Consider the following 13,172-nt stretch of genomic DNA (forward strand, 5'->3'; position numbering starts at 1 on the left):
ACCAAACAGATCAGAGTCCACTCTGGGGAAGGCCACAGCAATTGTCTTTATTTATGTCAGTGACTACAGGCAGCAGCAGTGCCCTGAAGATTAGCAGAGTGGGTGGCAGGAGGGAGTGGGGGAAGGACACCCAGTCTTGGAAAGAGTGAGGGACTCCTACTTCTCCCTCCCTCTAGCCCCAGAGGGGAGAGGGGGACCCTGTAGGGGGCCTTCTGAGCCCCACTTGTGGGCACCGATGATCTCGCACCCACCAGTCTTTTGGTGGACAGCAGAACAAGTGCCCTGCCCCAAGCTGTCCTGCCTCCAGGCTTCAGGAACACAAACCATTGTCTTCACTCTGCATGTGCCTCTCATCCAATTATAAAATAGGATGCTACCTAAAACATGGGAGTGCGTTTGGTATTTGAGTAAGAGGGGCCCACAGGGGCCTTGGCTTAGGGAAGAGCAGCAGGCACTGTGGAAAGGAGAGGGTCAGGCGCGCAGCAGAGGCTCAGCCAGCAGTATTTGCTGGGGTCGGGAGGCGGCAGCTGCAGGGGCTGACAGGCCTGGGTGGACAGAGATTACACAGCAAGGAAGGGGCCTTTAGAACTGGGACAAAGTGGGCCTTGCCCCCTTGGACAGCAGCCTCTTCCTTTCCTGTTTCAGCATCTTTAAGAGGATGAGACACTTTCTTGATTCCCACGATCCAGAGGCCAAATGTAACTGCTCACGCACAGCCCCCCAACTCTGATGTCTAGCATCATCCCAACTACCTTCTCCACCATCTCTACCTGCCCCACCTCCAGCCTGTATGGGGGGAGTCCTCCTGGGCTTGACCTCTCTGTACCCACACCTAGGGGCCAGGACCCCCTCTACTCCTCCCCAGCACCCCTTCCCTTACCACTTACACTATAGTTCGCCCAAGTGCTGAGAACCAAGCTCCCATGGGCCCACAGCCTGCCCACGTGGCTGCTCAGTGGGGCTGAGACACTTGAACCATCACTCAGGAGGCTCCTCTTCGATTTGGGCAGGCCAGGAATTCTGTCTGGTGACTACTCCAGGTGGCAGGGTAGCCCCACCCACCCGCAGGCTGGTCAGGGTTAGTCTAGAAGAATAAGCCTCTGGCCAGGGCCGCCGTGCCTGTGAGGACTTCCCCTTCCTGTCTTAGAGTCCTGGTTTTCCTCCAGCAGCCCGAGGAAACTCAAAGGCCCAGTTCCCAGATACCCCCAGACACCTCAGGCTCTGGCAACAGTTGCCATGACAACAGGGATTCGGGAGATGGAGGGTGATTTATTAGGTCTCCCTGCCCTCCCCAACTTCTCTCTTCCCTCCCAATTCTAACCCAAGCTGCTGGCCATGCCCCTCCCAGCCGCCCCTTCGGGGTGAGTGCCCTGTTAGTTGGACTTGCTGGGTACGGGGTGGGTGCTGTCTGGCAGACTTAATGCTGATGGAGCCTAGGGCAACAAGCTGGTATAGAGATAGAGAGGGAAGAGGAGCAGCTGCGGGGGTGGGAACTCAAGTCTGGGGAACACAGCTAGTAGAGGAGGGGCAACTACCCCGACTCCTGCTGCAGGCTCCTCATACTGTGACTGGGTGGGTCCTGCCTCACATCACGTCCTTGTGCTCCTGCTTGGACTCCTTAATGACCTGCAGGGGACAGAGAAGCTGCCACAGTTAGGAGCTCACACAGATTCCAAGTCTACCACTGCTAGGCTATGTGACCTTGGACAAGTCCCCAGCCTTCCTGGGTCATCTTTTCTAGGGTAGTAGCCAGAAGACGCCCATGCAGCAGTCAGAGAGGAAGATGAAGTAACACTGGTAAGCACCTAGCACTGTGCGTGGCACGTGGTGAGCTGATGACATAAGATTAGCTAGTACTGTTGCTGGTGGGATGGGGAGGGGGCCATGCCTAGTCCCCTCTTCCCAGTCTTCTGGCAAGTTCCTTTCACTAAGCTGAAGTTGAAAGTTGGGAGTGAAAGCTGCTAACTATAATTTTCTTTCTCTCTCCCCCAGGCCTGGTGTTGGGGGTGAGAAAGGGAAAAAGCCAGAATCAGGACCCCATCCAGTGACCTAGGCACCCAGGCTCCCCTTAAAACTGCCAGTGGAGGGGCTGGGGTAGTAAATTACATTTAGGTTCTTTCTGTCTTCCAGAGCCTCCCCAGGGAGCTCTTGTGAGTTATTGGGGCCCTTCCATGTGCCAGTCCAGGCTTTCTTCCTGAGCCTGAAGGGACCAGAATCTGAGGTCTGCCCTCCTCACCTCTCCATCCCGCATCTCCACGGTCTTCACCACGATGTTCCTCTTGAGGTGGCCTTCTGACACGGACTTGGTGTCCAGGCTGGTTTCTGCAGGTGTGAAGAGAGGAGGCCTCCGTGAGCTCTCAGGGCACTAGACATCCTCTCCCACCCCCGGTTTCCCCATAAAACCCCCAATCACGAGTCCAAAAGCCTATCCAACACAGCAGAGAGGGCCTAGTTTTTCCAAAGGGGCTGGTGACCTCCTAAATCTCCACCATGCTAGGCAAGTCCTGGCCGCACCGTCCAGTGCTCTGCTCACTTTGCTGGCCTGGCTGCCTTTTAGTCCCTCTGCAAGCCCTTGCCTGGCTTTCTGACAACCCAGTGCCATGCCAAGGAACGAACACGTGGGCTCTGAAGTCAGGCAGGTCAGAGCTTGAGTCCCAACTCAGCCACACGACTGTGGGCAAGTTGATTTACTTCTTCCAGCCTCAGTTTCCCCATCTGCAAAATGGAGATGCTGGTATCTACCTCCCGAGGTGAGAGTGAGGAGTCAGTTCACTGTGATAGTGTGTGCTAAGCGACTGGCACATATTAGTGCTCAGTACATGTGGGTCCCCTCCCCATTCCTACTTCTCTCTGCCACTTCTCTGGGCCCTAGTGACCCTTTACTGTCTGGCAGTTGGCAGTGTTGCCTCTACCTGGTCTGCCTTCTGATGCTGAACTAAGCCCTGACACATGCATAGCTAGTGTTCCTAAATTTCTAGCCCAGAATTTTTCTCCTTAGCTGAGAATCATGTGAGGGCCACATATGAGTAAGAAGTAATTTAGATTTTCCCCTCCTCAGAGAGAAAAATATAACATGTCACATTCACTAATATATAAAATTAAGAGCAGGGAACATAAAATTTTATTCACTCCAAGAGGAAATAATCCTCTGGGCTGAATCAGCACTGAGCTGAACAAGGGAGTCTCAGGGAAAGAAGAATCATAGGGCACAGGGAGACCCTAGGAACCCTCCCAGTGGTGGGGAAGAGCGGAGGCAGAGGCTGGTGTTTGCTCAGAGGCCCCAGAGCATCCCATCTGAGCACCCGAGGACTTACCACCTTGAACACCAGCCAGCTCTGCTACCTTAAGCTACATTTACCCTGTGCCAGGTCCAGGGCTGGGCGCTGAGGTTGCTGGGGAAATGACACAGGCTTGGCCCTTTAGAGAAACCTAGGAGGGGGGAGCCCAAGAGGATGGGGAAAATGGGCTTGGTGAGGCTCGCCCCCTGTCAAGCTGAGAAAAGCACAATGTCTAAGAGGCAGGCAGCTAACCGAGAGCCGGCGGGGCTCCGTTTACAATCTGGTGAGCCTGTATTGGTATAACTTGTATTGTGAGGCTTTTGAGATGTCTTGTGACCTTGTGACCTTCCCCTTCTTTGGTGCTTTTGCCCCCTGTAGTGACAAGCAGTTAAGAAAACACAAACATCAAACACTCGGATGGGTAGAGCTTGCTCAGGGATCTGCGGACAGGACAGAGGTTAAGACCCTCACCCAGATTTACAGTGGAACAGGGAGCAGGGGTGGGGGGTGGGACACAGGGCAGAGCAGGACAGGAGTGGCCGCAGGCCTCACCTGCATGCCCTGGGGTGGTGTGTTCTGCCTAGAAGTTCTGTGGTAAATCATGAAGGCCCCCAAGGAGAGCCCCAGACCCCTTTGCCCTAGTCCTCGGCCCCAGGCCAGAGCCACAACCGACAGGCTCGGGGGAAAGGGCAGGAATCCAACACTCTGCCCACAGGCCCTGCTCTACTGACCTCGGATCTGCAGGTTGGAGAAGGTCTGCACAGGAATGGTGATGCTGAAAGACAGCAGAGGGAGAGAGGTGACCAGGCTGCCCGAGGACATCCCCAGGCCAAGTCCTGGTCTAGGGTCATCATGATAGCCTCAAACCCTTTTCCTTGGCAGGAAAGGCCAACCCCATGTCTTAGCTTCCCCAGCAGCCAGCACAATCTCTGGAGCTATCTGTGAGGGGAACATCTCTAATCAAAGGGAAGTGTATGCTCCTAGGATGTGGGGGAGGGAGTAGAGGTGAGGGTGGAGAGGCAGGAGTGGCAAAGAGAGTTCCTAGGAGGCAGAATAGACTCGACAGGGGAAAAAAAGTCCGATCTTTGTTGGTGAGCCTCTTAATTTGGGAGGTGACCCAAGTCCTCACCCTGGGACCTAATCCATATCAGTTGAACTGAATCCACTCATTCATTCCTCAGACATTTACTGAATACCAATTGTGTGTTAGGCAAGTGCTGCACTGGCCACTTGGATAGGAGGGGGCTGGACGCAGGGCTGAGTAAGACAGTCCCTGAAGGGAGCAAGGCGACTCTAGGGAGAGGCCTCACCGGTTCTCCTCGCCCTCCAGCAACTTCCTGTAGGTGGCGATCTCGATGTCCAGGGCCAGTTTGACATTCAGCAGGTCCTGGTACTCCTGCAGGTGGCGGGCCATCTCGTCCTTGAGACTCTGCCCCTCCTCCTCCAGCCGGGCCAGCGCCTCCTGGTAATTCACCGCCTCTCGCACGTGACGCTCCTCCTGCTCACGCATCTGCCTCTCCAGGGACTCGTTCTGTGGGTGGAGCCGGCCAGTCTGGAGGCCCCACTCCTGCCCTGCCCCCGTCGCGTCTGAGTGACTTTTCAGAGCCCCGCCCCCCGCCCTGGTCCCAGCCCCTGGCTTTTCTCCAGCATCTACGGTTGGTTGCAGGTCTCCTCCTCCGGTTCGGCAGCCTCAGCTCTCCAACCCCGTCCCCGTGCCCGCACTCACCGTGCCGCGCAAGGATTCCAGGTCGCAGGTCAAGGCCTGCAGCTGGCGCCGATAGTCGTTGGCTTCGTGCTTGGCCTGGCGGAGCAGCTCCGCGTTGCGGGCAGCGGCGTCAGTCAGGTCCGCAAACTGGATAGGGAGAGGGCCTTATGCTGAGGGGCGGGCTGGGACTGCGTATCGCCGGAGCTGTGTGAGCCCATGGGAAGGCACGGGAAATCGGGGGCGGGGGGGACTCCAGGGTTGTCCAGCTCACCCCAGACCATTGGCCCCGGGTAGGATTATTCCCAGCGACTATGGCCCACGGATAGGGGACACAGAAGCCACTGCTATGTCTCCAGCACCTAGCACAGTGCCTGGGCAGGGAATGAATGAACAGTGTTTGCCACAGAATCCAGAATCTCCAGCCCTGGCAGCTTCATCTACAGGACTGAACCCTGTCCTCCCCCACCATACACAGGGGCTTCTGGTGAGCAGAGGCCTGGGTTCCAATAGCCCTCCATCCCCCAGCTTGCAGTCAAGCCTTAACAGCTCCATCACGCCTTGACCTACTCAGAACCATCACTAGCTTCTGCCATTTACACTCCTCAGCTCCATGCTCTGGGCCAGGATCTCTGGGCCGCCAACTCTCTGTGCTTTTTGGCCTCTATTCAGGCTCTGTCCTGCACTCTGAATGCCCCTTGCCTCTTCTCTTTATGTTCACAGTCTGCCAGTCCTGCCTGGCCCAGTGCCCTCCCTTCTATGATATTCTCCCTGCCCCCACACCACATATAAACTCTGCCCTACAGTGTTCTCCGTAGACATCATATTTGGGTGGCATCACTTCTCCCTGGTCAGACATGTCTCTGTATCCTAGGAAGTGCCTGGCATGCAGTAGATACTCAATGACCTAGGACATAGATGGCAGAGGCATCAAGAATGTAGGCTCCCAAATGAGATAGCTAGGATTGGAAATTCAGCTCTACTGCTTAGGAGCAGTGTGACTCTGGGCAAATTAGTTAACCTCTCTGGACTTCATTTCAATCATCTATCAAAGAACAATACCTACGTCATAGTAAGATAATCTATGCAAAGCACAGGGCCTAATACACAACAGTGTTGGCTAACAGTAATAGTAGCAATAATATTCCTACTAATAAGTACTTATTGGAAGTAATAGTGCCTGTGTGACCCTGGGCAAGTCATTTCAGTTTTCTGGTGAAGGTCAGTCACTCAGAGGGGATCCTCGCCCAGCTTTCTCCACTCCCCTCCCCCAGTTCTTTTGTATGGAGCCAGGAGAGCTGCCTGGAGCAGGCATGGTGGCCCATAGTTAGAGCTACCTTGGACCGGTACCACTCCTCTGCCTCATGCATGTTGCTGGAAGCCACTGCCTCGTACTGCGTGCGGATCTCTCTCAGGGCTGCTGTGAGATCGGGCTTGGCCACATCCATCTCCACATGGACCTGCTGCTGAGCCAGCTGCTCCTGGAGCTCCCGCACCTCCTGGCCAGGGTGAGAGAAGGGATTCCAAGGCTCAGGGACCAGGCTGCAACTGGGGTTTCCCCATAGCATCATGCCCTCTTCTGCCTGCCCCTCAGACACAGACATTGACTAAGGGAAATGGGGCATTCCTAGTTGGAGGAAGTGGCATGGCCCAGGCTAGAGGAGGCAGAGGGTAGTTTGGGGGCTTCATGGTGTCCTCCCCCCAGGTCCAGAAGGCAGGAGCACTGAAATTGTATCTTTGTTCTCATGGGACAGGGACAGTCCCTGTGTTGTGGGTGTGCCTGCGGGTTCCCAGTTTCCATGAGGTCATAGATTCTGAATCCATTCTGTCTCTATCTGTCTTCCCTAGTCTCTCCCTGACACTCTCTCTCGTTTTCTTTCTTTCTCTTCAATCTGTTTCTTTCTCTCTGGCTCTGAATATCTCTCCATCTCTGAATATCTCTCAGTCTCAGTCTCTCTGTCTCTTTCCCTCAATTCCAATTTCTGTGTTGGCCTTTCTTCCATCTGCCCCAGCCTTACCTCCTCATGGATCTTCCTCAAGAACCGGATTTCCTCCTCCAGAGACTCAGTCTTCCTCTCCAGATCCAGACGGGATAGGGTGGCTTCATCTGCCTCCTGGAGTAGAGAGGGGGCAGAGGGCCACTCTGACCCCACTCCCTAGTCTTATCTAATCCCTCCTTTTGTGGCAGAGGGGAGCAGCACATTGCTCTGGAGGGCTGGACTTCAGAGCTGTGTTTGGGTGGGCTGCCATCAACCCCTTCCCCACTCTCCAGCCCCTCCCCACCGCCCTGACCTGTCGATAGGCAGCCAGGTTGTTCTCGGCCTCCAGCCTCAGGTTGGTTTCATCCTGGAGCCTGGGGTAAGGGGACACATTCCTGGGTCCAGGTTCTTCTGAGGACTTTTGGACACCTACCCTAGAGGAGGCTGCCAGAGGGACCCCCCGCCCGACAACCCAGAACCAGTGGAGTGGCAGGAGGAGTGAAGGGCCAAAGGATCCTAGACAGAGCCTTGGCCAGGAGGGTGAGCAGGCAAGGGCTTTTGCTTTAACTCATTACCTAAGGTGCCTTATCAGGGTTGGTGCACCTGCTTCTGCTCACACAGGCGCTTCCACCAACGTATACTCACTGCTGCACGCACACATACGCACACACACATCCTCCCACACTTGAGGGCACCCACACATGCCCTGCCAACTCAGCAGAGACTGTGCCCTGGGGTTTCCTCTGACCTATGGAAAAGAGTTTTAAGAAGATCTCTACTTCACAGCTGAGCAAGTGTAAGTGCCTTAACCGGGGTCATAAGCTGGCAACAGGCAGAGTCACCTGTGTTCTGAAGCCAGGACGCGGCCTTCCTGCTCTATCCCGTACTTCCTTTCCCCTCTGAGCCCAGTCCTCCTAGTGCACAATCTTCCCTTCCAATTCCTTCTCGGTACACACCCGGGCTCAGAATAGGTGCACACCCCGCCCACAGTCACAAGGCCCCACGGTGAATGAGAAACCAGAGACCCTGCCTGCTGGGGTCCCTGACTCTCCTGCACAGCTTTCCCCAGGTGAGAGTACCTGGCTCCCAGGCAGAAGGTCTTTGAGAGTTAGATTCCTGAGACTCTGGGGCCTCCTCCCAGGCCCCCCACCATCTTTGGAAGCAAAGACAGCCCTCCCCTCCCAGAGATGGGGAAACCCATGGGCAAGGAGGCCAAGCCCCTACTCGAGACCCTGCAGGCCTGCAGGTGATCCCTCTTGGGGGCTGAGTCCTCCCTTTTCACGAAGGCCCCTCCACAACCCCCTCCTCACTTCTGCCTCAGGGTGCCCAGGTCCTGTGCCAGATTGTCCCTCTCCACCTCGAGCCGGGCGCTGTTGGCAGTGAGTTGATCCAGCCGCAGCCGCAGCTCACGCAGCTCTGCCTGGTAGACGTCGGCCAGCTTGGTGGGCTCCTTGGCCCGCAGCTGGTTCAGCTCGGCAGCCAGCGCCTTGTTCTGCTGTTCCAGGAAGCGCACCTTCTCAATGTAGCTGGCAAAGCGGTCATTGAGCTCCATCATTTCTGCTCGCTCACTGGCCCGGGTCTCCTTGAAGCCGGCGTTGAGTGCCCCGCCCAGGGAGAAGTCCACCCGGGCCGGCAGTGGAGGTGGCATTCGAGCCAGGGACAGGCGGGTGCCAGGACCCAGGCGGCGGCCCCCCACCACCATCTCTGAGGAGGAGACATAGGAGCGGCGAGCAGATGAGGTGACCTGTCTCCTCTCCATTGTGGCCTGGCTCTGCCCGCTCCTGGGATATGCAGGCTTTATGGAGGAGTGGGCCGGCCTGGCATGGCCCAGGATGCCCCCGGCAACGCCCCCTGGCATAGTCTGAGGAGGTGGGGCTGGGCTGTGGCCCAGCCATGGGGAGAGCTCCTCTCACCCCATCGAGGTCACTGTGCCCAGAGGCAGGGCCTCCTGGGCACGCCAGCCCCGGCCTGGCTACAGACAGGGGTACTAGTAGGCAGTGCCTGGGGCAGATGCTAAGTCTGGGGCTCTGACCACTGGGCAAGGAGACCCTTTCTCTAGGAAGGTGGGTCAAGGAAGGGCTGGACCAGATGACCTCTGACCTGCCTTCTAACTCTTAGATCCCATGACCCAGGCCTTCCTCACTCAGCATTCTCCTTTGAGAGCCTGCTAGATGCTGGGAATTTGGCGAAGAACAAGTCTGTTCTGAACCCTCAAGGAATAGCCTATGTTACAGTTTCCTTCCAGCCTCATTCCCAACAGATTCCCAGAGACCTCCCCTCTGAATACAGGCATCCAGCATTCCTGCTTTCTCTCTGTTCCCTGGAGTTGTGGGGCTGTGGGTTGTAATTAGAACCAGCCCTTTGTCTGAAGGGTCAATTAAGGCCTCTATCTAGCAGTGGAGGGGATGATGGAAGGAACATGGGGCCCTTGATAGGAAAGAGGGGGCCGGTGCTGCCCTCCCTGGTCCTCTCCTTGGGCCACTCTTAATCCCTGGCCTCAGCCCCACTGTGCTCACCCCTTCCTTGCTCAGCCTCCCTGCACCCCCACCCAGATCCCAGGCCTTGACAGCTCCACAAAGCAGTTACGAATGAGCTGGCTGTCCTGACTTCCATCTTTGTTCCTGTAACACCCTGTTTCCCTGGCCACCCCTCACCTCACTCTCATGCTGGAGATTTATTTCCTTCGAGTTCCCACATACCAGGCTGAGAAGCTGGGAAAGGTCTCTGGGGAGGGGTAAGTTTGGGAACCTAGGAGCCAGTGGGTCCAAACTGGGAGCCTGGGACCTGAGCCCTGTTGCTCCTTGAGATTTCAGATCCACTCACCCTTTCTATCTGGTCCTGCAGGGTCAGCATCCTGCCTGGGCCCCTCACCCGTCTGTGTCCCTGGACTTCTGGGAAGTGGCAGCCTTCCTCTCCCTGCCCCCACCCCTGCCCACTGCCCATGCCTGGGCCGCTGAGCCCTTTTCCCGGGCACTTGCTGAATGGAGCCTTGTTCTCCACCACCGGTGAGGGCGTCGCACTGTGAGGGCAGCCCCCAGGGGGCTGTGCTGTTTTTATCCCAAGATGCCAGCCTGTTAGGCGGGGTGCAGCCCAAGCCCCTTGCTCAAAGAGCTTCTCGGAAAGCATCTGAAGGGGGTTGGGGTGCAGTGGGAAGCAGGCTCTGTGCCCACCTCTGACCGTTGTCTCTGTGCCAAGGTGAGTCATTCCGTGGGCACCAGGGGAAGGCTGTGGGGGGTAGCCCAGCACTGCCAGGTCTCCAGCTCTGCAGACAAGGCCTGGCTACTTGCCCCCCTCCCCAGCCCTCAGAGCCAACTCATCCCCTGAGTTCCTCTCCAGACAATGCCCCCTCCTCCAACACCCTGAGAGATGCTCTTCATTTGGGTGTGTTATGGGCTGCTTGCCAAGATTTCCCCATGAGTCTCAGGCAGAGAGAGAGATGAGAGTCCCTAATTCTGACCCTGGACCTGAGCAGTATCATGGGGAGGGGGGAATCTTGAGGAGGAATGTCCAGTGTCTTGATCCTGTTGCGGGTTGGGGAGCTAGGGAAGGACCACGTGGGGGTGGGGTTAAAGAAAGAACAAAACTAGGGGACAAACCCTTGTTCCAACCTCTCTCCGTGGCTAGGAGTGGCTGTCCTTCCAGCTTGCCAGGCAAGTCACAGTGTTTGGCCTTCTCTCTTTGTACAAGTGAAATCTAGTTGAAATGAGCGCAAAGCGGTCCTGGAGGGAAAAGATGTAATAGAGCAGGAAGGGCTTGTCAGGGATGTTCAGTCACTGTACCTTTGTCTGTGAGACACAGGCTTGTTCCAGCAGCGGCAGATGAGGTCCCCTCTTCACCCCTTCAGCCACCTCGCTGAGCCCCTGTCACAAGCCCAGGCCCTCTCACTTCCTCTTCAACCCCCATCTGATCTTCAGACCATCCCCACACTCAGCCCTTTACTATCTGAAGATGTCCACATAGAGAATCTATCAGAAAACACAGATTAACAAAACAAGATAATTAATTAGCCATAATTCTGCCACCTGGAGATATAAACATGACCAGATTTTTTCTGTACATAGAAATTAATTTTTTTAAGTGGCCTCATGCGGTACAAATTATTTTGTAATTTGCTTTTTTCACTCAACAATATGTTGAGAACATCTTTCCATATCAATAAATATTTATCTACATCATCATTTTAGCAGCTGCATGATTTTCCACTACATGCATTAATGTAACCAAGCCCTATTCTTGGCCAAGTATGTCCCTCTTTCTCTGCTCTAGATCACATTATGATACGTATCTGCCCCAGGCGGGCACAGCTCCCAGCCTCCACCTCTACCCTACCCTGCTGGCCTGGCTCAGGGCCCCTTCTCTGTGGCGCCTCCTCTCCTGCTTCCCCAGTCAGAGGGCTTCATCATTTCCAGCCTCAGGCCAGTCCCTAGACTGACTTCTGGACCAGATAGCAGAATGCTGTGGGCTGTGGGGAGAGGATGTCTGGACACCCTTTTGTCCCTCGACTTCTGCCCACTGGCTTTGGTTGTGCCCCTGCCCCTCTCCCAGTGCCTGGCACAGCATGGCGGTCAGCCATATGAGTGGGATGGAGAGAACATGGGTCTCTGGCCAACCCCTTGCTAACGGCTGAGTCCATCTATCCCGTGACCCATCCCTGAGGAAGGGAATGGAGCCCCAGTAACCACTAGATGGCAGTGCTCAGCTGCCCAGGTCCGAGCAGCGTCTTGGCCATTTGGAGCCCTTTGGAGGCAGGAAGAAAGCTGGTCTCACAGCTGTAGGCAGGTTTTCGAAAACCCAAATGTGCGCCACCCAGAGGTGTGCCTCTGACTGCTGTGGCAGTGCCCTTTAGGGGCTGGAGCAAGGCCATGGCCACTCAATAGCTGTCTGATCTTGGCCAACTCAGGAACCTTCTCTGAGTCTCTATTTCCACATCTGTAAAATGGGACTCTACATACTCACTTATAAGGTAGTTATGAGGAAAAAAATCATGAACCCTGGTCTCAGCAGGTGCTCCACAAGTCATAGCTTTCATTTAATAACACCTACTGGGTGCTTTACCTGTTTCTATGTTGGCATATCTGTGTTGGGGTGGGCCTGGTGGGGGGTGGGAGTTGGGTCTTCCAGGGGAGCTGCCATGTCCCATTGATTCCATTGGGGTTGGGCAGTGACAGTGTAGGCAGGACTCCACAAAAGACAGTAATCTGGCGGTGTGGACAGAATGTGTGTGTGTTGTGGGGAAGCAGCCAGTGAAGAGAGGCTGGGAGTCAGTGCCATTTGCCCCCAGACTACTACTTGTTTGTGGCTTTGGGTCTTTCAGGGGACATGTGAGAGTTATGTCCCAATGTCCTGGAGGAGTCTCAGTAGAGGTTGTTCCCCACCCTGCTTTCTCACCTCCCCGACTCCCCCAGTGGGCTCTGTCCCTCCATCCTTGCCCTTCCCCAGCTCTACACTTGAGGCCCACAGCTCCACTGGCTTGGGAAGCTCTTGGTGTGTCAACATCTGTCCTGGGTGTGGGTCCCTACTGCACTTCAGCCTGAGGCTTCCCAGGGACACGACACCCCATCCCCGACAGATAGGGACTTCCTGATGCTAGACCTATGTCTTCTCATCAGACTGGGAGCCCCCTAAAGATAGTGTCTGTCTCCTCCTTCAAACTCAGGCACCCACAGACAGGAGCCGCTCTCTCCCCTTGGATGGGAGCCACCTGATATGAGAACCCATGGTTCACTGTCAGCTGGGAGCACCCTGAGGGCAGGGTTTGTCTCTCCTTTCTGTTGGAAGACGGCTGCCCCAAGCCAGGACAGTTCCTTCTCCCATCCTCAGCCAGGCTCTGCTGGTTAGAAAAGCCCAACTTCTGTGGCTACAGAATGGTTCCCGGCTGAACCCCCAGACTCCTTCCCCTTCTCTTCCCTGGCCCCTCAGCCATTGGCGGCATCAGCTCATGTGAAGGTGACTTCACAGACCCAGGGGCTAGGCTGCTGCGTTGGGGTTAATAAGGTTGGGCACTTGCTCCCCCCATTTCTCCCCACCCAGCCAGTCTCCCTCTAGCCTGCCCCCCACCTCCCAGCCTCTAACCTTGACACCAGCTCTTTGATTGCATTACCTGATATGCTCTGCTCCCCACTCCCTTCCATCTCCCTGCCTGACTGCGTCCCTTTGGGAGGGGGAGAGGCGAGGACCAGATGTGTCCCTGGTGGGGAGAGAGGGCTAGCGGGC

General features: G+C 55.9%; 1 protein-coding gene across 3 annotated transcripts; it reads right to left on the minus strand.

Annotated features, from left to right (window-relative positions):
* Positions 1-23: 23 nt before the first annotated feature.
* GFAP (glial fibrillary acidic protein) lies at positions 24-8,744 on the minus strand. 3 transcript variants are annotated; one of them, XM_010986434.3, is made up of 10 exons: positions 8,270-8,744; positions 7,273-7,333; positions 6,999-7,094; positions 6,318-6,479; positions 5,005-5,130; positions 4,589-4,809; positions 4,010-4,053; positions 3,531-3,650; positions 2,237-2,322; positions 24-1,626 (listed from the first exon to the last, which is right to left on the minus strand). In XM_010986434.3, the coding sequence occupies exons 1-10, from the start codon at positions 8,716-8,718 to the stop codon at positions 1,585-1,587; spliced, it is 1,407 nt and encodes a 468-aa protein (XP_010984736.2). In that variant the 5' UTR covers positions 8,719-8,744; the 3' UTR covers positions 24-1,584. The 3 variants fall into 3 exon arrangements, with proteins under 3 accessions (XP_010984736.2, XP_010984737.2, XP_010984738.2); XM_010986435.3 differs by lacking the exon at positions 3,531-3,650 and having other exon boundaries at positions 8,270-8,743; XM_010986436.3 differs by lacking the exons at positions 3,531-3,650; positions 4,010-4,053.
* Between the last annotated feature and the right edge of the window lie 4,428 nt (positions 8,745-13,172).

The sequence above is a fragment of the Camelus dromedarius genome, chromosome 16 (assembly GCF_036321535.1).
Source record: "Camelus dromedarius isolate mCamDro1 chromosome 16, mCamDro1.pat, whole genome shotgun sequence".
NCBI lineage: Eukaryota > Metazoa > Chordata > Mammalia > Artiodactyla > Camelidae > Camelus > Camelus dromedarius.